The sequence below is a fragment of the Brienomyrus brachyistius genome, chromosome 22, assembly GCF_023856365.1.
Source record: "Brienomyrus brachyistius isolate T26 chromosome 22, BBRACH_0.4, whole genome shotgun sequence".
Lineage (NCBI taxonomy): Eukaryota > Metazoa > Chordata > Actinopteri > Osteoglossiformes > Mormyridae > Brienomyrus > Brienomyrus brachyistius.
This window is the reverse complement of record NC_064554.1, coordinates 1,202,522-1,226,385: the sequence shown is the minus strand read 5'-3', so window position 1 is coordinate 1,226,385 and position 23,864 is coordinate 1,202,522. Positions and strand designations below refer to the sequence as shown.

The 23,864-nt window shown below is 42.3% G+C and overlaps 5 protein-coding genes across 10 annotated transcripts in view; 3 read left to right on the top strand and 2 right to left on the bottom strand.

The window, feature by feature from the left end:
• LOC125717863 (ethanolamine-phosphate cytidylyltransferase-like) overlaps positions 1-7,549 on the top strand; it is a 26,670-nt gene extending 19,121 nt beyond the window's left edge. Inside the window, exon 15 of the transcript XR_007384650.1 lies at positions 7,451-7,549. The gene's annotated coding sequence lies outside the window, so the exon portion shown is untranslated. The remainder of the gene's footprint in view (positions 1-7,450) is intronic.
• Positions 7,543-8,575, bottom strand: LOC125717876 (neuropeptide B-like). The gene is made up of 2 exons (XM_048991237.1): positions 8,186-8,575; positions 7,543-7,680 (listed from the first exon to the last, which is right to left on the bottom strand). The coding sequence occupies exons 1-2, from the start codon at positions 8,447-8,449 to the stop codon at positions 7,552-7,554; spliced, it is 393 nt and encodes a 130-aa protein (XP_048847194.1). The 5' UTR covers positions 8,450-8,575; the 3' UTR covers positions 7,543-7,551.
• On the top strand, positions 7,549-17,443 carry LOC125717856 (sodium-independent sulfate anion transporter-like). 4 transcript variants are annotated; one of them, XM_048991196.1, is made up of 17 exons: positions 7,549-7,650; positions 8,198-8,426; positions 8,583-8,692; positions 11,208-11,277; positions 11,635-11,791; positions 12,359-13,090; positions 13,407-13,599; positions 14,023-14,108; positions 14,275-14,354; positions 14,443-14,585; positions 15,181-15,359; positions 15,623-15,695; positions 15,807-15,857; positions 15,962-16,022; positions 16,368-16,423; positions 16,654-16,794; positions 16,981-17,443. In XM_048991196.1, exons 6-17 carry the CDS (start codon positions 12,857-12,859, stop codon positions 17,142-17,144), a joined length of 1,461 nt encoding a protein of 486 aa, XP_048847153.1. In that variant the 5' UTR covers positions 7,549-7,650; positions 8,198-8,426; positions 8,583-8,692; positions 11,208-11,277; positions 11,635-11,791; positions 12,359-12,856; the 3' UTR covers positions 17,145-17,443. The 4 variants fall into 4 exon arrangements, with proteins under 4 accessions (XP_048847153.1, XP_048847156.1, XP_048847154.1 ...); XM_048991199.1 differs by lacking the exons at positions 7,549-7,650; positions 8,583-8,692; positions 11,635-11,791 and having other exon boundaries at positions 8,410-8,426; XM_048991198.1 differs by lacking the exons at positions 7,549-7,650; positions 8,198-8,426; positions 8,583-8,692; positions 11,635-11,791 and adding an exon at positions 10,920-11,073.
• LOC125717858 (uncharacterized) lies at positions 17,396-23,864 on the bottom strand. Of its 3 annotated transcripts, none has more exons than XM_048991201.1 (7): positions 23,612-23,864; positions 21,850-22,439; positions 21,165-21,260; positions 20,845-21,078; positions 19,819-19,978; positions 19,597-19,662; positions 17,396-18,455 (listed from the first exon to the last, which is right to left on the bottom strand). In XM_048991201.1, the coding sequence occupies exons 2-7, from the start codon at positions 21,865-21,867 to the stop codon at positions 17,632-17,634; spliced, it is 1,398 nt and encodes a 465-aa protein (XP_048847158.1). In that variant the 5' UTR covers positions 21,868-22,439; positions 23,612-23,864; the 3' UTR covers positions 17,396-17,631. The 3 variants fall into 3 exon arrangements, with proteins under 3 accessions (XP_048847158.1, XP_048847159.1, XP_048847160.1); XM_048991202.1 differs by having other exon boundaries at positions 23,490-23,625; XM_048991203.1 differs by lacking the exon at positions 19,597-19,662 and having other exon boundaries at positions 23,612-23,859.
• Positions 23,677-23,864, top strand: part of rnf213a (ring finger protein 213a) — a 51,147-nt gene continuing 50,959 nt past the window's right edge. The window contains exon 1 of the mRNA XM_048991176.1: positions 23,677-23,804. The gene's annotated coding sequence lies outside the window, so the exon portion shown is untranslated. The remainder of the gene's footprint in view (positions 23,805-23,864) is intronic.

The window sequence follows — 23,864 nt, the reverse complement described above, 5'->3', positions numbered from 1 at the left end:
AAAACGATGTGTTTTAAGGCAACTCAAATGTGCAGGTGGACCTGAATCTCCCTGCAAGTGTGAAATGCAGCCTGTTTGTTAAATCCATTAAGTGGTTAAAATGAGATTAATTAAGCAGTGAATGCAGATATGAATGGAAAATGACCAGATGACTCAGTGCTAAGAAATCTCTAAGCAACGGAATTTAAGAAGGGTAGATTGAAAGGCTTAAAGGCTTATTGGAAGTGTCACTCCCTTTAATCCACACTCCTCTGAATGCCCCTGCCCCACCCCCATATGAGATGTCAATCTGATAGAATGACGTCAATCTGATAGAATGACGTCAATCTGATAGAATGACGTCATTCTGTATGTAGGTTTACTGAAATGTGTCCCGACTGCAACATGCACATGAAATGTGACTCTCCTCCCCTGAGTGCTTCCAAAAAAGTAAGAGGCAGGAATTTCCTGCTCTACTGCATATGAAAAGAAGAGAGACTCTTGCACTTAATCATGGTGTAATTATCTCCCTGCCACCTTCAGCAGCATAGCCACATATTTGTCGGGCCCCAGAACAAGACTCTTAACCTCCTCAAAATGCTTCAGGGATGCTGGGTAAATCGCTGACCCTGCCTTTGAACCGCAAGGCTTGCTTTCAATTATGTGTATTTTTCAAGGACAGAAAGATAATATGACAAGCATTCCAATGTACTTGTTATTATTGTTCTTGTTACTTGTTACTATGTTTAAGCAATATTGTAATTGTTACTATTGTACTTGTTACTTGTTACTATGTATTAGCAATATTGTAATTGTTACTATTGTACTTTTTACTATGTTTCTGTCTCTCAGTCACACACTGATTGTAACACGTACTATTCATGTACTATTCGTAAGTGACTGTTAGAAATTATCAGGGCACTGTGGGGTAACACTGTTGGGTTACACCCCTACTCCTAGAGCTTGCATGCTCTTCCTGTATAATGTGGATTTCTGCCAGGTAAAACCCCACCCCCACATCCTGTAGGCAAATTCTGACCACATCCTGAAGGCAAATTCTGCCCACATCCTGAAGGTAAACTCCTCCCACATCCTGAAGGCAAACTGCCCACATCCTGAACTGGCATCCCATCCATAGTTAGCCCTGCCTTCTGCCCTATTCTGGCAGGCATAGGCTCCATCTCCTCAAACCTTGTACTAGATAAGTGGTTTATAGATAGATGGATATCAGAAAATGCCATGAAGTCCTCTCTAAAATCAAATAAAAGTTCAATGCTTAAATAACCAAGAAACCTCGAAACTGTAGTAACTCACACATTCAAAAACACAGAGCACAACCTATAATACCCAGAAGCCCCCTTAAAATGACCTTGTTTAAATGCTTATATGATTAAATATTGAAGCAGGTTTTGAACAAACAAATCCCTCCTGATATTTCTGTTTGACATTTCTCAAGAACTGAGCTGAAAGCAAACTTAGATCTCACCTTAAGATTTCTGTCTGCATTCTGAATTATAGATAACACTGAAAGTCCTTGGTCTGAATAATTAAAATCATAACTATTCCCAGTTTACTAAGGTCAGGTGTTTGTCCTTTGAGTGACTAATAAATATGACGGCTAGCCAAATATCCATCCATCCATCCATCCATCCATCCATCCATCCATCCATCCATCCATCCATTCATTTTCTATACCCGCTTGTCCTATGAAGGGCCAGGGGGTCCGGAGTCTATTCTGGAAGTTACAGACACAAGGCAGGGAATAACCCAAGATGGGGTACCAAACGATTGCAGTAGCCAAATACCACAAAAATAAAGTTATTAATAATGTAGCTTAAAACTGAATTGCCTATAATTCGATCTGCAGTAATGCTCATGTAAAGGTATCAGTGAAATATTGTTTAGAATGTGATGCTGATGATATTCTCTTTCCGTTCCATTCTGTGTTGTGTTTTTGGTGTGTTTGGTCTGAAGGGGATTAAGCAGGTGGGGGCCCCCTCCTCGCCTGGCAGAAATCCTGCAGTTATGATACCGGAGTCCAGAGGCACGGGATGGGCAGCCTGGTGCTGAGTTGCACTTGCGGCGCGCCAGAGGCCGTGTCTGTCTGGCCTTGGCATGGTCAGGACGCTTCCAGTATCAGGCCTGATTTATTCATACGTTATAATGACATTGGGCTGGTTTACAGCTGGTAATGGAGGTCAAGGTCAGATATAATGGAAAATGGGAGCTGAAAGGCTGCAGCAGCAATATATGGGCAGGTCAGGCTCACAGTTAGATTAGAGACCACAACACAATTTTTTGTTTCGCTCATTTCTCAATGTAGGGCTGTGCATCAGTGAAGAAAATATATATGTTCTTTTGCAAACTGCCCCCTGGCTTTTCCCTGCATCTCATTATTGAAGGGCTTCTTCAGTGCTTTATAGGTCTTCAGTCCTGCTTCTAGGAGCCTGTTATGAACTGTCCTACCAGTTCACTTCACACCACTTAATGTTTCCCATTCCTTTTGAAGGTCACTTGAAGTCATCTCCAATTTATGAGGCTCTGCCAGATAAGTTATCAGTCATCTCTGGCATTAGGAAGTCGCTTCTGCCCTCTGCCTGGCTGATTTCTGGTCGTTCCCAGTGTCTCCTGGTTCACCTTGTTGTTGTGTACTGCTGTTATACAAACTTTGAGCCTGGAAGCGGCCTGTCTCACAGTGTAGCCTTCGGCCAGCAGAACCAGGGTGAAACCAGGATTTAAATATCTTAAATATGCAGATTTTTTTCTTAATTATTTCCAGAGCTGCATGTCATGGATACATGTTATGTGGGGGGCTTGGGCTTTCTGATTGCTGACGAGGCTGAGATAATGTGAAGAAAGGTCATGTTGCTGTTACTGTAGGGTGGGGAACAAACCTAACCCCCCCCCCACCCGGTCAAGCACCTGCTCCCTTAAATTTGTCGGCTCCCCCTTCCCCATTTTGAAGGTTTCTGTACCCATTATAATTGTCCTCAGAGAAATAATCGGGCACACTGACCAGTATGCGCCAGCAGAGAGCAGAGAAAAGGGGCTGAGAAAAGAGTCCAACTGATCAGTTTTATCTTCGGAGTGATTGATCACTTGCTCTGAGCCAAACAAACAGTGCCTCCACCTCCTGTCACACCATTCAGTTTCTATTTGTGCCGATGACCTTTGTCTATGGTTTGGCTGTACCTACAACCCAAGTTAATGCAGATTTATTCATTGTTTTTGTATAACTCACTGTTTTGTCTATAAAAGCCTCCATTTTACAGTCCTTCCCTCCACTGGTCCCCTTTGTGTGGAAAGTTCTGGTCATATGAGCAGAAATCTCCTCATTTTGTTAGAATCAACAGCCTTGAAGGCTGAACAGTTTACTATCTACATGAGAACATCTACACAGGACCAGATAATCTATGTCAGCAAGGACACTGTGCACCACTTCAGGTTTTATAAACTTCTTTAAAACTGAAAGGCTCCTGTGGTTGACTAAATAGTTTTTCTTGTGCTTTGATTGGTTTGTTTCCTAGATTGAAAGACTCATCCAGCTGTTTCACATTAACATTAGTGACACATGCATGATTATAGGAGACTGACCAACCAACACACAAGATCATCGTCAAGATCACACAACACACTGTCCTATTCAGAATTGTAGGAGGGGGGGTCTGGAGCCTGTCATGGAGGCTATGAGCACAAAGCAGGGAACGACCCATGATGGGGTTCCTTTCATTCCTGCCTTTTTCTGATTTTATTCTTCCTGATTCCAAAGCAGAGCTGAGCTCCAGGTTTGTGGTAGGTAATGGTGCTGGACCAGTTTTACAAGCCTGTTTAATTGGTGTTGGTTTCATGCTCATCATCATCCATCAGCTGGATGAGTTCTCATAGCTTCACTTCTATCTAAGGATTTTTGCTTGAATTAGAGATGTGGGTTTATTGCTAAAATGTTCATTTTGCAATCAAAAGCGTGCCACCAAAATTATTAATGGGGGTTCTTTTTTTTTTTTTTTTTTAATAACTTTGGCCCATTTAGCTTACAGATACAGCATATAACACGAAATTGCTTTTGCACATGTCATGATTAAATAACTATAAATGGCTAATTGGACACGAATTAAATGTTAAACTGCTCTAGGTGATACAGTCATTAGCAGAAGCAAGGTTTGGTTTTTCCCTTTTCATTTTTATGTTTCGGCAGCATTTTTAATGCATAGCTTGGTCATAAAGAAGGATTCTTTGGTGAAAATTGTCATTAATTAGTTGTCATGAATCAGAATGCGTCTTAGTATTGATAGACATTGTTAATACCTTGCACAATCACATTACCTTTGGGGAAAAACTGTAAGACAAAAAGCAGCAAATGTCATCCATTGAGAAATTATGATGGATCAAAGTCCATAAGTATCTTTGTAATAAAAAAAAAAACAATAATTAAACCAATTTAGACAGGAACCTATTTACTCTGAGTACTTGTCTTGGTATTCTATTTTGATGGTTTAACTCAAGTTGATAATGACGTCTTAATGAAATGTCAATATGAAGACCAGTCCTGATTATAAGCTTATAAATGTTTTGTGAGTATTGACGAGTGAGGTCATCGCCAGTGTTCCAGTTTTTGGAACCTTGAGGTTAACAAGGAGCAAAGGACTCCGTCCTGTCATCTGTTGTGTTCCTTTTGAAGGAGAACCTTGGTCTTTTGTTAATCAGCCAGACAGCAAACACCCTCAAGAAATGTTTAATGTCCTGTCCACTACCATACTGGGGTTCAAACATCCCTTAATGAGGTGGCCATTCTCCAGTCGCGGCTTTTGATTGTGACACTAAGTATGAGATGAGCTCTGTGTCAGATCTCTGCCCAACTGTGCCCCAGTGATATGGCAAGACATACGTGGATGGAAAATGCCCCCCCCCCCCCCCGCCAAAAAAAAAAACAAAATAATATAGTGATGAAAAGATCAGACAGTGTGGGTTGAATCCGACAGCAGCCCTGGTGAACAATACAGTGCCCATCAGCCTCAGATTTCATAGCGGTGTGGTCCAGTCACTGGGGGGAAAAGGTAGGCAGATGGGCTGATGTTTAAGGATCAAAAATTTGATTATGACACTTGAGGTTATCACTGAGGTCCTTCATTCTGTGTTTATCTACGTAAAATGAAGGAGACAGGGGTACACTGTAGATAAAAATTCCATCCCCCTTGGAAATGTCACCTTGCCCCCCCCCCTGCTCAGTTTTATGTATAATTATACATATTCAAGGACCCCTGTAAAATGTTGCCCACCCCCCCTTAATCTGTCAGGGTATCCATGCCCCTACTGTGGCCCTGGCAGGAGATAATAAAACAGCTTCCTTGTCACACAAAATCCTGCGCACAAAATTCAGACAGCATTCAAGCCGTGAATAGTCCAATAACGATTTCGGCAAGTGCCAAACCTTTTGAGAGAAGGTTTAGGGTTGTGTGTGAATATCAGTAATAATTGGGTGTTCGGGATTCATGCCTCCCATGTTCGATAGGACATTGACGTTTGCCTTAAAGCCAGGCATCTTTGATGCAGTAGTTAATGGCTTTGTGTGAGATTGCTTTTCTGGAGATCATGAACCTCATTCTTGGGTCTTTATTTATTCAAGTAACTTGAGTGGGCTCTAATTCATATTTTAGATGTCTCATTCTTGTTCGAGTGTCCTTTGTTTTGTGTTCATTTTACCACTATCAGTCTTCCATGTGATGATGAATATTATTATATATAATTATTATAATATTTATTGGTTTTATGTTTCTCCTGTGTTTGTGACGTTCTGTTAGTTTTCTGTTTGTCGGTTTGCCCTGCTTGTGTTCTGCATCAATAACCCTATTATTTAATTCCCGGTATGTAGTAATGTTTCCTAATCTTGGTATTTGTTAAAGTTCCCTAGGTTCTGTGATTGTTCATTGCAAGTTAAGTTCCCCCATCTGTTTCCTTGTACTTTTCTGATTGGGTAAATGTCTCATGTGTCACACCTGTTCTCTCATTAGCTGGTTTCCTCTCGTTAGCTGGTTCCTGCACATGCTCTGGTCTGTCATTGGTTTATGTTACTGCTTGTAGTTGCTCTGCTTGTCCTCCTTGTTCTGTTGTCTGGTCTATACTAGTTTGTTTAATTATAGTTTCTTTACTTGTTTTTCCTGAGTTCTGACTCCTCGTGATTCCTTTATTTTGTGGTTTCCCAGTGTGTCTTGATTTTGTTTAATAAACCCCTTTTCGTTTTGGAACCGTCAGTGAGTAGTCGCCCTCATTTCGCTGCCTTCGCCATGCTGTGCTGCGTGACGAGCATTGTGCTTCCTGGACTTACCTCCTGCAGCCTCGCCAGGATAAGAGTGACACAGTGACATTTCTGGTCGTTTGCACCCTTTCCCCTTTAAGCAGTAGTATCAAGTTTTATTGTTATTGTTTTTTTTGGTGGGGGGGGGGGGTGTATCTGCTAATTAATTTGTATATGCATGTTGTTTCTGATATAGTGTATGCAGTATTTTATTTATGTTATACTTTTCTGAGCTGCAAAACCTTCTCATAAATAAGCACGCGCCCTTAAACTTCGGATTCTAAGCTACACTACGCATGGCCTCCTGTGGGTTGAAAGCTAAACTCTACTGATATGGGATTGTTATCATCTCTGGATATTATTCTAAAACCTTTTAGGAAGATGTCTGCAGCTTACCAATGTCTTTCGGCCTATTAGGTTAGCAGTACTACAAATGACTTTCAGTACAATCAGCAAATTATACTGTAAGATTGTATGATTTGAGCATCTATAGATCTGCCAAAATTGAATAGGAAGCATTCACTTAAAACTTTATTTTTCCATTATAACTTTTGGTAGATTGTTATACACAACTTTCACTGCACATTTACCACCAAGCATAGTGTTACCAGTTTAACCATTAGACATATAGCGCTCCAGGTCAGATCCCGATACGATCAAGGAATTTTAGGAATGAAATGTACACGCCTAACTATCGACTAATCGTACGTAACTATAGTGAGGCATCAGAATAACCGTAAGCTACACGTTGTTTGGTCCAGCAAATTGGTCATTAAATGTATTTACAGAAACATTTTAATTGAAATATTTGCTACATTAACGAGTTAACCTGTCCTTAAAATATTGCATTTTCTCGGCACTTTCTATAAAAGTAAATATAACTACATAATAATCTTGGATTGTAATTCAAAAAATTTTTAGAATTCTAAAAACAAAATAGACTTTGAAGACCTACAGAGCAAACGACAAAATTCTCGATCCAACTTATGTTCAGAAATTCATTCAAACTCACCATTATCATCTTGGTATGTACACTGGAATATCTACTAATAATAAAAGTGATCCAATAAGATCCGCCCATCAATCATTTAATACATTTGGCGGTAACAAACTATGGTAATACAGCTGATCAGGAGGCGTCAAAAGAACACGGCTAAAAGTTCGTTGCTTCTTTTCCAGTTGTGTAAATTGAGGAAATATTCAGTGCCGTCCGTACACCTGCCGTCTTTTATTCCGTGGTTCGGGAAGGTGAGAGCGGAGTACGGCGGGCAGAGCGGCCATCAGGCTCCCACGCAGCGCTGAGAGTCCAGCGATAAGAGCACGTCCGCCTTGCACTGAAACGTGCTGCTCTCCCCCTCTACAGCCGCACAGCTTTCCAGGTCCGGTGAAATATCTTTCACGCATATAGCCTGCAGAGAAACCGAAATACATCACGGTTATCCAAACAGCTTGTATTTCAATCTGAGCTTTATTCTCTTTCATTTGCAGGTGTTGACCGGGGGTCTCTATTTTAGGTGCTGAATGGACAGCGATTGCCGTGACAGTTACTTTTGCTGGGGTTTTGACAAATACCGAATACGCCTTTCTTTGACAATAAACAAACATTTTTTTATTCGTCTTTCGGATAAGGAATGACTTGTGATAATGATATTCGGTGTATGGATGGATGCATGCATGACAAGCGAGGAAATTAGATGCTGATATTTGTGTGATAGACGCAAAACGTAAGCTAAGTTTTTAAAAAGTCGAACTATTTCTAAACCTCGCACATTAACATTTACACACAAAAAATTAAAACTTAGCTTTAGCTGTGTTGAAATTTGTGCTGTTAATTGTAATATATATGCCTACCTTAGGTAAACTACTTACTCCTACTGTAAACGTTAAAATGCATAAGAATATAAGAATACGTACTATATTTTTCAGGATCGAGTTCTGTTTGCTTCCCGAACCGAGTACTGCGTTGCTTCCATCGGGCTCCTCGCTTTCCAGATCAGACTCCATTTCAGACCGCCGGATGTACGGAGACCTGCGGATGCCGGAGAGCAAGCCAGAAGCTCTGCCCACAGAGTAGTAACTCGGTCCGGTGGCTTGCTTGTACCACGCTTCAGTGGGACTCCAAGAAATTAGGAGCGAGATGGTCACTAACACTATGGTAAATCTGACAGACCTCTCCATGGCAAATGACGATTAACTCGTGCAGAAATCGCTCCGATGTCTGCGGGTATCTGCGCCTCTAACTTTTATTCGCAGGAACGCGGTGGTCTTGGCGATGTCGTTGCTTATATAGGGGCCCCCTGTCTGTAATCAGGTTTCGTCAAGATCATCGGAGTTGGTGATTCATATTTCCTCTGAGAAAAGAAACGTGTATCGATTATTCTGGGAGCTGAGGGTGAAGTAAGGTAGCTACCTAGCCAGAAGGTGAGAATATAGTTTCCCCCTTAATATGCTCGCCTAATGTGTATTTTTGTAGCGCTGAATTTTAATAACCACAGTAAGTTTACTTAAAAAATTTATCGAAATTAAAGTTAAAGAAAGGGATCTGCCTAGCACGATTTTCATTATGAGTATTTTAGTCTTGCAGCTAAAACAAATTATTTCTTGTGACCTTTTTTTGGTTTTTATCCAGAACCCCCCAGCTGCTGGGTCGTGTTTAATTTGCAACCAATACACTGACTGACATTTAAAATTGCAACGATTGATTGCTGGAAGATTGACAACTTCCACTATAAGCGATTTCCATTGCGCTTTTGTTTCCGTGGAAGCCTCCAGCAAAATGCTATTGAACTTAAAAATCAAACCACTGTGTAGCGATAGGTCTTCACAATGGGCTAACTAGAATGTGGATATTTGGCCATTTAAACACTTTATGTAACAAGTCGTGAGTTTAAATAGGCTACTTCAACAAAAAAGCAAGTATTTCACTATTGTATGTCGTCCACACTGCGACCCATTAACCATCACTTAAATATTCTCCTTTTGTATGTATACACGAAACATTTTTGGTTTCAGATTGTAAGGCTGATTGTGACATCCGTTTTAATTGCACATAAATTGCAAGGCAAAAGCAACGTTGTTTCTGTATCCTACACATTCTTGCCAATGATTTGGCCTTGTGCATCACTTCATACATCGAGTTAACGCAAAAGCCATTATTGTTAATGTGATCCAACACGTTAGCCTTGCTTGCACATGGAGTTGGCTAAGTGGGTGTAGTTGTTGAAGCTACACCAACTTAGATGTATTTGTCGTCCTTTTTTGTATAGGTAAGTGCTGTTTTGAATGTCATTGAATTGATCTATTATAATACTATAACCCTAATTATACTCCAGAATCCAATGATATGCAATTACTTGTCTCAAGCTGCATGTGTGCGCTTGTAGGCCTATGTCCCCTACAGTACTTACGACCTTCATCCAGGGTTCACTACACTGCACTCTTGACTCACACCACCAAGGAGTTTGTTGGTGTTGCACTGATTTCCTCCCGCAGTCCAAGGACATGCATGTAGGCATCATGGCATCTGTAAAATAATGCATTACAGTGTATGCATGTGTCTTACCATGAAGTGATGCACCCCAGCCTTGAGCTCCCCCCACTTCGCAACACTGACCAGGATAAACAGTTGTTATATGGATTATGACTGTCCTATCGCATTTAATCTTTCACCACACTGTTGAAATTTTACTTAAATTAAGTTTGAATTTAGGGATTTTTCATGCTTCTACCCATTGGCAGCTGATCACTACCCACTGGCAACATCCAATCACCAGTCAATTTCTCAAATTTTTCCGGAGTGGTAGGCTACTTTTCAAACAACTTCTTAAGGTTCATATCTACTACAAAGCAACATGTTATCAAAACATAAAAGGCATCGTTTAATCAATGAATTTTGAAACTGATTCAAGTGTTTGTATTGCCACATTAGTAAATATGGATATAATAAACTGTAATTATTCACTACACTAAGTGTGACCTTTTTTTCGTGGTTTATAAATTTTCAAAAAACTACACAAACACAAAAAGGAAATTTAGTTCCATCCTATTTAAACTTGTCTTCATAATCTAATATCCCTTTCATAGTGTGATTCACCTTAATGTGTGTGATAAGGATTGTTGTGTGTTTTGGTTGCAGTATATACATGCTATAAGGCATAATAAAAATGCATCGTGATGTAGGATACTACTAGTGGGGCCAGTAGAGATTTTGGTCCCAATAAAAACACATCAAATTTGGCCCCCAACCCAGGCAGACCATGGTTACGATCCTTGGTTACAACTAAGACACACGTAATTATTTCGTATATTTATTGCAATATATTTAGTAGTCTCTGTAATTGCAATTATCAAAATAAAATTAAAATGAAATTCTTAAATGTTGCTGAATTTATGCAGTCTGATGTAGCCTAAACATTTCAATCAGCAGTACATTCTTTTGACCATAAATTAATCAGCAAGAGCTTTTTAATGGAAATGAAACGATTTAGTTCTTTATTAAAAGTTAACTAATATTCCATCGTATCAAAACACTGCATTTACGCGCCTAACTGTCCTTAGGCGCCACCATGTGGCTGTTGTATGGTATAACGGCACACATTATGGGTTAATACAAAATTTCAAGAACTTTTTTCAAGTTTTCAAGGGTGTCATTTGTTGATCAGAGGACTTCTCGGATCGGTTAGACTCGGCCGCTATAATTTCACAGAGGCCGGGTCTTCACCACGGAAGCAGCACTTGGTTCCGCCTTGGAGAGCCGACAGACCAGTTTCGGTGTATAACTTCCTCATTCGACATAGCGCAAGGTGACGGTGTTAAGTCATTTTCAGGAAGGTTCAGTTATGTTTCACGCGTGCTCTTCGTGGCAAGCTGCTTTAAAGGAGGAAAAGCACGTAATGGAAACTGGTTAAACTATCAGCGCTCTTTGTCACTATCACAGGTGGGCGTGGCCGGCCTATTCCGGAGAAGCCTGATTCAGATCCGGGATTGCTGTCGAACACTTACACGAGGTGAGTACTTTAATTATGTTACACCTTTACTAAAATTATACAAATTATTATAAGCTGAAACATACGAAGGAACGCACTGCTGTTTATGTTCAGACAAATGTTTCTCTAAATCTAACATGTACATATTAGCCGAATAAAAGACAAAGTGCACTTTCATATACATTTGCAGTTCTCATGCCGGTAAAGATGTCAAAGACTTCACTGAAGAGTAAGGCCTTAACAAAGATGAATAAGTATTTTTTTACTCCTACGGCAGTGTAAATGTGAAGCATCTGACAAATGTGCAGCAAGTCTTGTAGAGCAAGTTTATCCCGTATATCGACGTAAATAGTATTCTTCCGGAATTAAATGTGACAGGTTAAGCCGGGCAACACGCCCGTCTCGGTCACGTGACGTCATTCATCTTGGACTTAAGCTGAAACGAAACGAAAGCGTTACTTATCGGCACCTGACGCGCTGTTAGGGACTGCGACTGGACGCTGGACTGCGTAGCCTGCTTCAGATCTGATTCAGCGTATGTAACTGAACTATTTTTTAAATGAAGAACGCTTTAGATTACGTTGGATTACTGGAACATAAGGTTATCGTTCTGTAAATTGGCGTTAACTTTTTATGTTTAGAGGCATAGGGAAGGACAGGCACGACAGACAATTGCCTGGGGCCCCGGGCTGGGAGCGGTCCCCCCAGGTCGGCCGATTACATAGCCTATTGTAACGACAAATCTACTTTATTTGTGCATTCTGTTTTTCCACAGTAAAGTGAAAATGAAGGATTTGTTTTTATGGAATATTCTTTGTTGATATTATTAATTTAGACTTCATGCTAAAATAATGGTCAGAATTTTGACCATATCGGGTGGGGTGTGTTTAAGGGTCCAATGGAGTTTTTTTTTTTTGCCTAGTGTCCCTAGAATTGTTGACACTGTTTGTGTTCTTCCTTCGGAAATAGTAAATTAGCCTGTATAATTGCATGCTAATATTTTTTTAAGGTTATAGGTAGCCAACAGCAGTGAAATGTTTACACTTTAAACATAGGATATGTGTATTTAAAGCCGATATTGTATACATGTGTGCCGTTACAGGTAAGGCAGCCTCAGTTAATGAAGACGGACGACTTTGGCCCCAAAGACTCCTGTTGAATTTTTTTTTCCTGCTTCGGCATGTGGAAGCGCAGGGCTGTGCTTTGGCTCACCGAGAGGTCGGAGTGTCCCCCCAAGCCCCAGATCTATGGGGTGTGAACTTTGACTGATCATGGGCTGTGTCGTATCTGTGGCAAAGCTCTCCACTCTGCAGTGCTGCTTTACTCGTTTTCACAAATTTCTGCCCACTGCCCAGGGGCTGCCGCTACAACATCTTGGATTATCCTGATATCTTGTTTCACCAGAACTCAAATTACAGTTCATAGAGAGACAGTATATTTGACATTTTGGCGTGACAGCGCCTCGTCCAAGTTCTATGACGATGCCTTTCGCGTTACTTTTGTCAGATTTTTAAAACTTCAAGTAGGAAATAAAAATCTGTTTTAAGTGTGCTTGCTCATTTCTGGACCAACTTCGTGGCTTACAGCAGCTCTCAGGCTAATGGATCATGCGTCAGACTTCCACCTTCCACTTGTGACTGGGGGCTGCCCTTCAGGCAGGGTGGGACTGTGGCCCACTTATGGCACCCTGAAGGCCTGGTTGCCTATCCTGGGGTGGCTACCCAGGTACAGGTACAGCTGGCTCCAGATGGACCTTATTGCAGGATTCACCGTGGGCTTGACCACTGTTCCTCAGTCTTTGGCCTACGCCGAGGTGGTGGGCCTGCCCCCACAGGTACATGCTGCTGCTCTGTGTGCAACGTTCATGAACGATAAGGGGATAGTAGATGGTAGAAGTGCACTGGATTTGAAGTAGACCTGAACACAAGTTTGTGTGCAGGTTCACAAAAATGTTGTGTTATATTTTAAAAGCTAAACAACATGCCAGGAGTCACATTAAGAAAAGATTCAGAGGTGATAATTCAGGTACAGAAAGTAAAAATCCAGAACTAAATTTTGTTTCAACCGGTTGAGTAGTCTGTAGTCTTGGACTGGATTTTTAATTTCTGTTCTTTCTATGCATGACTGTTTCTCCAAACTCCTTTCTCCAGTATGGCCTCTATTCTGCCTTGATGGGAGGATTCATCTACTGTATTTTTGGAACATCAAAGGATGTGGTGTTGGGCCCGACGGCCATCATGTCCCTCTTGTGTGCCCCTCATGTTGGACACCACCCAGGACATGCCGTGCTGCTGACCTTCCTGTGTGGTGTTATCCAGGTCATCATGGCTATCCTCAGGCTGGGTAAGAGAGAGCGGTCATGTGTTTGTTTTCAGGGTTAGCGTCCTAGACTCAACACTGGGCAGCTGTGGGTTTAGAGTAACATTCATCTTGACGGATTGGCACTGTGCGTTGCGTAGTTATTGAAAGACCAAGTATAATTCTGCAAGCTTCCTGAATATTAAATAAAATGCTGCATAAATATTTTAATTACTTCAGTGTTACCCAACTCTGTGAACATGATTGGAGAAAACACGGTTCCCTTATTAAAATGTATTGATGAAATTTATGGTCGTAGTTTATGAACCTGAAGGGTTGCATATTTACTCGTCTTTGAGAATGTCTCTTTTTGAGAGCCATCTGGGTTGTTACATTCCTACAGACCTGTTTTCTTGTTCTGTGACAATGCAGTTTCCTTCAGACCTCTTCCCTGTCTGTGTTCGGCAGGATTCCTGCTGGATCATATCTCTGACTCTGTGATCAAAGGCTTCACCTGTGCGGCTGCTGTTACTATTGTTTTCGGGCAGCTGAAGGTGAGGGCGATCATTAGAAAACCGACTTCCACATTTGGAATCCACCTAACATTACAGTAACACTCTGGATGCAGCTACATGGTCCCTACTGATGAGAATCACCTGCATTCGTGTGATGTGGGTAATCCCTTCTGATTAAACTGATCTGTTTCTTTTGTGTGCTTAGAACCTCCTTGGCGTTGAAGATATTCCGCAACAGTTCTTCGAACAAATGTACTATACCTGCATGAAGATTCCTGAAGCCAGGTACCCATGCTTGAGATCACATTACAAAATCTCTGAAAACCAAGACTCTGATTGCATGGTGAATGCACAACCACCTCATCATTTGCAGGCCTGGAGATATCCTCATGGGTGCTCTCTGCCTTGGCATGCTAGTCTTCCTGCCCAAGTGGCTTAAGTCATCTGGTCAGAGTTCAGAGGACCGCTTTTCTGGCAGCAGACGGCTTCAAGGCCTGATCTGGGGTCTTGTAACTGGTTAGTGTCTTCTTGGTTATTGTGTTGGGTTAACTTCTTTGCTTATGTTCTTTGCAGTCAAGTTTTCCTCTGTGACCATTATCACTGAAGTATACTTTGAAGAAAAAATGTACTTAACCTCATCGATTATGTGATTTTGTATGTATTACCCTGATGTTCAACCCTAAATTGGTCAGACTTTTGATTTTGTATTGTTACTGGGGGCAGTGTGTGGCTCAGTGGGCTAAGCCTCTATGCCTTGTGATCAGAAGGGCGCTGGTTTGAGCCCACCCTTGGCAGAATAGTCATATGTCTGTGGGCCCTTGAGTAAGGCCCTTAACTCTCAGCTGATGGGGTGCCGCAAGGTGGTTGCCCCTTTACTGTGACTCCTAAGCTTGTTCTTACCTGTACGCACAGCAAGATGGGGTAAATTTCTCCATGGGGATGAATAAAGTGTCATTATGATACTTTGTAGAACTAGACACTGTATAGTGAAAATCAACCAAGTTGAAGAACTTCATTAAGTCTTGTCATTTACCTTAAGCTGAACTGCTAAGACGAAGTGGGCTGGTGTTGTTCTTGCACTGACTGTTCTCCACTCTCTGGGCCCCCACAGCTCGCAGCGTCCTGGTCGTGATCATCGCCACTTGCGTTGGTTGGCTCTTCGACGCCTTTGACTACAAATTCCTGACTTTGACGGGGGAGGCCTCCCAGGGACTCCCACCCCTCAAGCCTCCTCCTTTCTCAGAGACCACATCCAACGGCACAGTGATAGCATTCAGCGACATCGTGCAGGTATTTGAGTGATGTGAGCAGACTTTGGGTGCTGTCTCCAGCAGCTCTTCAGAAATTGTGCCTTCTCCTGCCGGCATGAGTATTGGGGATTTGTAGGCTATGGTGAAATGCTGAACCACAATAGGAAAAATGAGTCACCCATAAATTCTTCTTGTTTGATGTAACAAACTTCAGCATTGCCTAGTGTTGGCCAAGTCCCTGCTGGTCACAACGTTGGCTTCTCCTGATGGTGCCTGTTGGGCCTCCTGCCTTCTCCCCTTTAGAGCTTAGAGGGTGGCTTGGTGATCATACCTCTGATGGGTCTGCTGGAGAGCATCGCTATTGCCAAGGCTTATGGTAAGACTTTGAACAGATGTGCTGTATATTAAGTTATTGAATGCATGTACAGCACATCTATTCCTTTTGTTTATCATTTAAATATCACTAACTCCTCTATTTTTCTCCCAGCTAGTCAGAATAACTACAGAATAGACACAAATCAGGAAATATTCTCAATCGGTGAGTAACTGAGCCGCTTCATTGGCTTTTATGCTGCCATCTTGAAATACGTAAATGCCTGGTCACCTTACTCTTTGTCTTTTGTTCTTGGCAATCCCCTGAAGGCCTCACCAACATCCTGGGCTCCTTTGTCTCTTCGTATCCCGTCACGGGAAGCTTTGGCAGGTAAGGTACATCCCAAAACACCTTTTGTGGGGGGTGCTGAGGTTGGATGTTACCTCGAGCACTGTTGTTACCTCTAACCCTAGCTTAAAAATTCGCTACAGTCAGTAGTGTAAATGTCAGTATAGAATCTATAGTAAGATGCATTTGCTTAAAGGGATATATATGGGTACATTTTCTTCATTTATGCAAATAGTTTTTAACTGAGGATTTAGAGGGAACAACTTCATACGCCTCCCCTGGAATCTGAATACGTAGCCTTAATTACAAATTCACTTCAATAACTGTCTTTTAAGTGTGTTACGGTACTGTACTATACTATGCTCTCTCTCATGAACATGGCTGCAGGAGTGCGGTGAACTCGCAGACTGGGGTGTGTACACCAGCTGGCGGAATCGTGACCGGTGAGCTGCTGCCTTGGTTTACTTTACAAACCAGGTCTGAAGAGCTTTAAAGCTTGACGTAAATGTCACCATGTGGGTCCGGGTGACTGTCGCCATTCCCTTTCAAAGATCCAGCACTAGTTATTGCTTTGTGTCTCTGAACTGCATTCCAAAGCTGGTTTGCCAAAGGTGTGGTGTGGTCGGCTCCCAGCCCTGATCTCTTCATCCCCGGTCCCTCCTCTCTATTCCAGGCACCATCGTGCTCCTCTCTTTGGCCTTCTTCATGCCGTTCTTCCACTACATCCCCAAAGCCTCGTTAGCCGCTGTCATCATCTGTTCCGTAGCGCCCATGGCAGACCATCGCGTGCTCCCAGACCTCTGGAGGAACCGACGTGAGTGTGTTCTCAGGGACCAAGCGTGTGGGTGTTGGGTAGTGCCACGTCATAGAAAAGATCAGTTATGAATGTTGGCTTTGTGGTCCCGGCTGCGTCAACCCACCCATTCTGAAGTGGCCTATCATATGAACAAAACCTTTTGAGGTCGCATTTCAAAAGCTATTTTCTTCCTCTTTTCCACAGGTTTGGACCTACTGCCCTTCCTAGTTACCTTCCTGATCAGTTTCTGGGCCGTGCCGCTTGGCATTGTGGGAGGCGTATCTGCATCTGGGATAATCAATATATACAAGCGCACTAAAAGTGTACAAAGATCTATAAAAACACTAGGAAACACTCAGAATATTTAACTTATTTTTTGATATAGGTTTTTCAACGTTTTTACTTCCTGAGCAGCAAAAGAACTGGGGGGATGGGGGGGAGCAGAGGCCAAACTTGAAAGGAGCTGGATGTATCTCCTGAAGTCACTGGTGCCAAACATGCTCCTCAGAAGCGCTGGAGAAGTCTAGCAGGTTGTAGGCCAGTAACTCACCTTGATTCTGGGGATCTCCTTTTGAAATGGAATTTCAGACATGGGAATTTGTTAATCAAACAGAAAAACTGCTGGAAAATATTTATTTATGGAATAAACAATCACAACTTGACTGAATTATTTGGTGTTTTGATCAAACTCAACCTTGATGCCTTGTGTATAGTTCCATTCATTTAAAAAGAAATGGACAGGGTTGTACTTTTACTGGAAATGAAGATCCTTTAGGCACAGAATTCATTTGACTGAGTAGATAGATGCAAATGTTTTAGTCATGCTACCAAAATGTGATCTAGTAAGGGTAAGTATTACTCCTCCCTGTCCTTACATGCCCATGCATCTCCTGTTCTGACCCCTAAATTGATGGAGATGCTTTCCTCTGATTCTCTTAGCCAAATTGCTGGGTGCAGAGGCTCCAGGAGGAGCAACTTGAACCTGTAGCAGAGTCTAACTTTGGCACCGGAGACAGAAAAGAAGGACAAAGAGGCCCGGTCGCAGTCCAGATAGACGCCGATCTTTGCTGGGGTCTGCTCAGAAAGATGATGCGTCTGACTGTCATGGACAGCAAAAAAACCCACGAGGGGTTTCTGGGAAGGAGTCTCCTCCCCAGTCTCTACAGCCTTTGTCCCATCTCCCTTTCCCACTGGCTTTGTCTGTTTGTTAGTCTTGGGCACTGGAACTTTACCCCTACATTCTGCTTCTACATCACTGCTCTCGGAGTGTGTCCCTGCCTCTAGTGATCTAGACCTCTCTTCACTCTTAACCTCACTACCTGATCCTTGGTGTTGGATTACTATTCCTTCCTCATCCTCCTCTTGCACTTGCGGCACACACCACTTGACGCACCAAGACCTCTTGTCTCGGCCCAAGGTTCGATAGTAGTCCTCTGCATTCTTGTAGGTGACCCCAACAGCCCAACTGCTGCTCTGGCTCTTGGGAGGGCTGACCTCCCAGTAGTACTGCCCCTTCTCGAAGCTCTGTGTGCACAGCACGCGGAAGCCCATCTCCACGTCCAGACGGTAGTCCTTCCAGGCCAGCAGGCCGCTATGCTCCACTGTGACGGTCTGCCCATCCTTTGAGACAGTCACTGAGGCACTTGTCATGCAGGGGTCAAAGGTCAAGGCACAAGCATCTACAGAAAAGTTAGCGGGAGATGCATTTTACCTTCTGGGCAAGTATAATTACCAAAATCAATAGGCAAGTTAATATTTTCAAAACATCTGTCACAAAAACCGTGTGTGTTATTAGCTTCTTCACACGTTTCTTAAAAACTCTAACAATTACAAACAGTTACGTCTCAATAACCAAGATCAGTAAGTTTAGCCCATAAATACCAAAGGGGAAAAAAAGTCAGAGCGCCCCCTGCTGACACAATAAGGTCACACAGTAAATATTCGCAATAACTTTATTAAATGAAACTTGACATTTAATCCTTCACACCTCTGTCTAAAATTGTCTATATTATATGTAATTTGTCACCATTAAAAACTACCCCACTGTCCCCAACCATGTGACACTAAGTGATAAACATGCTCACCCTGGGTTCCTTTAAAGCAGAGCTAGATAAGATTTGAACAACTCTGAGCTATTAGTTAAGTTAAACTTATTAGGTCCTTATGTTCTAAGGTGGGGGGTGGCATGGTGGTGCAGTGGTTAGCACTGTTGCCTCACACCTCTGGGACCTGGGTTCAAGTCTCCACCTGGGTTACATGTGTGTGGAGTTTGCATGTTCTCCCCATGTCGTCGTGGGGTTTCCTCCGGGTACTTCGGGTTCCCCCCATAGTCCTGCAATTGCCCATAGGTGTACCTGTGTGACTGAATGGTGTGTGAGTGTGCCCTGCGATGGGCTGGCCTGGGTTGTTCCCTGCCTCGTGCCCATTGCTTCCGGGATAGGCTCCGGCGCCCCACTAGGATAAGCGGTTTGGAAACTTGCTGGAAGCTCACTGGCTGCTTTCTAATTAGTAGCACCTTTGCAATAACATGTAACGCCAAACATTTGTGTTTAGTATCCCTTTGGGAGTCAGTGAGTACAATTGCAATTAATAGCAAAATGGCAAGAACAGAACTGAATGGGAAAGTGAAAACAATGATGATACAACAAAAAGATAATGTGCGAATGACATGCCGATGTTAAACATTGCCTGCCAATGTACTTTGGTTATGAAGCCAATGAATTTGCAACATTTTTACATGTTGGCTTCTCAGGTGTCCCAGAACTTTCTGTGGGCACTGTACATTTCTGACTAACTCATAATAACAGAAATAAGTCTTACATTTCAGAAGCTTGTTTCTGGGTTTTCTGTGTCCCCTGACAACCTGGAAGTCACCCACTGGATTTCCTACCAAAGAATGATAGTGATAATTGTGATAATTGTATTGCATACCAATTCGGTACAAAGGCTCAGACTAAAGCTATTTTAGTGAGCTGTGTTTCAGTGCAAAGTCCCCACTTTGACTCATTCTCATCCATCCAGTTCTCCTGCATGTGTACTTGCCTTTCTCCAGCGGATCCTCCTCTTTGAGTACCACAGCATGGAGACGGGTCTCCAAGTAGCCCTGGAGCAGATCCAAATCTGAAGCCATCTTCTCCACGATTTGCCCGTTTAGCAGAATCTCCAGGCTGGGAACCTGCAGCTGGGGTACCACCACTGGTGCCTGTGAAGGCAGGAATCCTATCACAATTGCTGGCACTTTTTCTTGGTGATCAAGTGGACACCGGACTCAGGACCTGAACCATGACTAAGCAAATGAGTGGGGAAAAGCATTCTGGAGAATATCTGGACATTGCAGGTTTGGTATATGCTAAGGATATGATGATGGATAAGTTTTGGGTAACTGGAATTGGTGTCAGGATTAAACCTTGCAAAGGATTAAGGAAACTCATTTAGGGTGAGCATGGTGGCTCAGTGGGTATCACTGCTACTTCACATTTCTGAGATCTAGGGGTTTAAATCCCAGAGGTGGAAATTTCAGGTCCAGAAAGTATAAATCCAGACCACGAGTTTGTTTCAACCAACCAGCTGTGGACTCTGTGACAGTGACTCTTCATACTCAATTGGTTGGTTGAAACAAAATCCTGGTCTGGATTTTTACTTTCTGGACCTGAAATTACCACCTCTGTTAAATCCCACCCTGGCCCAGAGATCGCTTGGCCAGAGTTTACCTGTCATCCCTATTTTGCATCAGTTTCTTTCAGGTATTCCAGCAATACGAAAGCATGCAGATAAGTGAATCTGGGTCTCTAAATTGCCCACAGTGTGTGTATGTGTGTCTTGCAGTGGCTACCATCCCATCCAGGGTGCTCCCCTAATTTCCTCTATGCTGCCTAGGACAGGCTGCAGCCCCCGCAACCCTGTACTGGATAGTTGTTTGGAAAATAGATGGATGGATAGATGGATAGATGCAAGATATCAGTTCCAATGCCAGAGCCTAAGAAAATATACAGCCTACACAAATATAATATTACTCCATGTTGGCCAAATGCACATACAGTATGCAATTACATCACAAATCCAGGTTACCAGGAGGAAATTGAAGTAGCTCTTGTCCGAGCTGCACGTCTCTATCTCCTCTTCCAGAGCCTGTAACATCCCCTGGTCCTTTAGCAGCTGCTCCTGGAGCTTTGCAGTTTTCTGCAGGGCCTCACACTTGTCAGCCTCCATGACGGCCATGGCCTGTTCCTCAGCATGGTCAATGATTTTTCTCAGGCCCTGGAAGTGCTTGGTCAGGTTTTCCACCATCAGTTCAGCTTCCTCCTGATGGATCACCACAACGTTTGTCATCAAAAAGGTCACCGACTTATGGATTCAGTAATGAAAATATTAACTTGGTACCAAATTACATGCAACCCCTCGCTAATGATCTTAAGGTGGTCCAGGTGTCCCTTGATATGGTCTTTTCCTTTTTGAACAGCTTCTCGCTTAGAATCATTTCCAGCCTGGAAAACAGATAATGAGGAAATGAGTGGTAGACCTGCTCAGGTGTTACTCTCCACTGCTGCTCATTGTATGCCAATAATAAGGTCCGACGGTGCTTAGATGTGCAAAATCCTTTAATGTTTTATGGAAGCTTTATGGATACTCTGCAGGTGACGCACACACACACGCTATACGTATATCATCACTCTCCAATGAAAAACAGGTATCTCCAAAAATCCATTACTTCGGCAGTTTAAAAAGTAAACTTAAAACAATGTTATGGCACACAGCACCATAAATATAAACTATAAGCCGTTGGTGAACGGTTTAATGTTTTAAATGGACTTGGTATTAAACGGAATGGTTTTAAAGCAGCAAAAATAACAGCATGACACAAACTGATCCGGCTTTATATTCACTATTAACAATGATGTTATTTTGCTATTAATTTTTAGTTTTACACTTAACAATATAAAGTAATCTCTACTAACCACGATCATGGATACAAAATTTATCTAGTACAGACATAAAAACCAGATAAAAGTATAGTAAAAAGTTCTTCAAAAAGTTCTTCAATATTAAAATGGGATTGTGGTTAATGTTGCCCACCTTCCAGGCTTCCTTCATCTGCTCTGCTGTGGCACTGGGGCACTTGCGGTGCTTCGTGAGGCACAGGCTGCAAAGGAGGACCCCATGGCACTTGCAGAAGAACTCCAGCAGCTTGCCGTGATGCTGGCAGAGCACCCCCTACAGGTCAGCGATGGGGCTGCAGATGCTGTGCTTAGCAAGGGCATGGCTGTCCTGGTGCGGCTGTAGGTGCACGTCACAGAAGTTGGCCAGACAGGTGACACAGGCGCTCGTGGCTGCCAGCCTGCTAGCCCCGTTGCAGAGATCGCAGGCTATGTCTCCTTCCTGTGCCACCAGTGAGGCTGGGTCACCACTTTTGCCCCTTAGCACATGCTCTGTCAGTGAGCACAGCATGGTATTGGAGTTTAGCACAGGCTTTTTCATGAAGGTCTCTCTGCAGTGGGGGCAGCGGCAGCTGTCATTTTCCCAGTAATTCTGGATGCACAACATACAGAAGCTATGCCCACAAGGTATTGTAACCGGTTTGCTTAAAATATCCAGGCAGATTGAGCACTTCAGTTCAGCCTCAGGTAAAATCACAGCAATGGGGGACATTTTGGACTCCATTGGACCTAATAAAAAAACAAACTGGTAAGCAATTGTGCAATATACTTGTATGAAAAATAAATTATTCCAAGAAAGAGCATGCAACAAAGGCAAGTGATACTAACTCAAAATTTGGAACTGCAATGCTACTGTATTGCATCTGCAAAATGAAATAAGGATGATTCAACTTTATGTCAGAAATCACATCAGGGCTGCTGCCACTGCTGGGATTATGAATCAGAACAGTGTCTTATTGCTGTGACTGGAGAATTTAAAATGTGTAAATGAAGCCAGAGCTATCACAATACAGCACCAACCCTACAACCACTTAAGTCAGAGAGTAAAGGTGGTCTGTTCCCTCGAAAATGGAAACTGTTGACCCTCTGGACCTTGTGGATTTCCTCTAGGATTACTTTGAGCTAGGACAGGATTTATAAACGACTATTTCAATTTAAAGGACCTAGATTTCACTTAGGCATTCAGTTCTTTTTGTGTGCTGATTGGTCAGTCTCTTATTCTGCATGTGTTAATATATGTTAATATAGGTGAATCTTTCAATAAAAAAAAAAAAACAAACCAGTCAAAGCACAAGAACTGAAGTATTTAGCAAAGCAGAGGAACATTTCAGTCTTAATGTAGTTTATAAAACTTGAAGTAGCTCAAATCCAGAGTGAACCTCAGCCTTGTGACATATGTTGCCAGGGACAAGACAGGCTCAAGGCCCCAGACCCACCGGCGACTCAGACCGGGATAAATAGCTAGAATATGGCTGGATGAGTAGCTTCACAAGATCTTCTACTTAGACTTCAAAGTTTATTTTGGATCTATCAAGTTACAAAGTCTATTTCAAATGTTATAATAAAATATAAATTGTCCTTTTGTTACAGTTTTCTTTGTAAGACGTTATGCCTAAGTTTGAGTTTGCCAGAAAGCACGTGGTCGCTTCAAAAAGCTCAACATTAAGCATTAAATTATTAGTAATATCTAAATATTACATGCACGTCAAAATTTGTCTTTATAAACAAAATGAGCATGCAGTTATTGTAATTCGTTATAATAAAATGGATAGGACTAACCTTTGCCTTGCCCAAGTACATTATTTTGAAAGCACCACAGAACATAAGATTACATATGATATAAATAAGAGACTGTAACAATGAAACAGCTATCAAACATGATAAGCAACTGGCAAACTTACCAGGTTTGCCGTCTGCAGCTTATTGATTATCTGTCACGCGGTGCTGACTCCGAACTGAATAATCTTGTAAAAAGAAAGCAAAAGGACGGGGGACGCCCATTTTCTCATAAATGAAACTTATGTTTGGCGGCGAAGACGTCGGAGGAAGCCTCCGCACTGAAGGATTCTTTATTTTGGAACGAGGGAAAATACGGTGGGTTATCAAGACATTTGATTATTCTGTTTAGCATTAATTAATGAACTTCTTTTAAAA

Bases quoted from the DNA above. Each gene is read 5' to 3' on its own strand.
- LOC125717858 (XM_048991201.1), bottom strand. The intron at 19,979-20,844 runs GTAACCTGGATT...CTGCCTTCACAG, and splicing joins GCTACTTCAATTTCCTCCTG to GCACCAGTGGTGGTACCCCA. The intron at 18,456-19,596 runs GTAAGACTTATT...ACTTTTCTGTAG, and splicing joins CAGAAACAAGCTTCTGAAAT to ATGCTTGTGCCTTGACCTTT.
- LOC125717876 (XM_048991237.1), bottom strand. From the start codon at position 8,449: ATGGAGAGGTCTGTCAGATTTACCATAGTGTTAGTGACCATCTCGCTC. The intron at 7,681-8,185 runs GTACGTATTCTT...GTTTCTCTGCAG, and splicing joins ACTCGATCCTGAAAAATATA to GCTATATGCGTGAAAGATAT.
- LOC125717856 (XM_048991196.1), top strand. From the start codon at position 12,857: ATGGATCATGCGTCAGACTTCCACCTTCCACTTGTGACTGGGGGCTGC. The intron at 13,091-13,406 runs GTACATGCTGCT...TCCTTTCTCCAG, and splicing joins TGGTGGGCCTGCCCCCACAG to TATGGCCTCTATTCTGCCTT. The intron at 16,023-16,367 runs GTAAGGTACATC...ACATGGCTGCAG, and splicing joins GTCACGGGAAGCTTTGGCAG to GAGTGCGGTGAACTCGCAGA.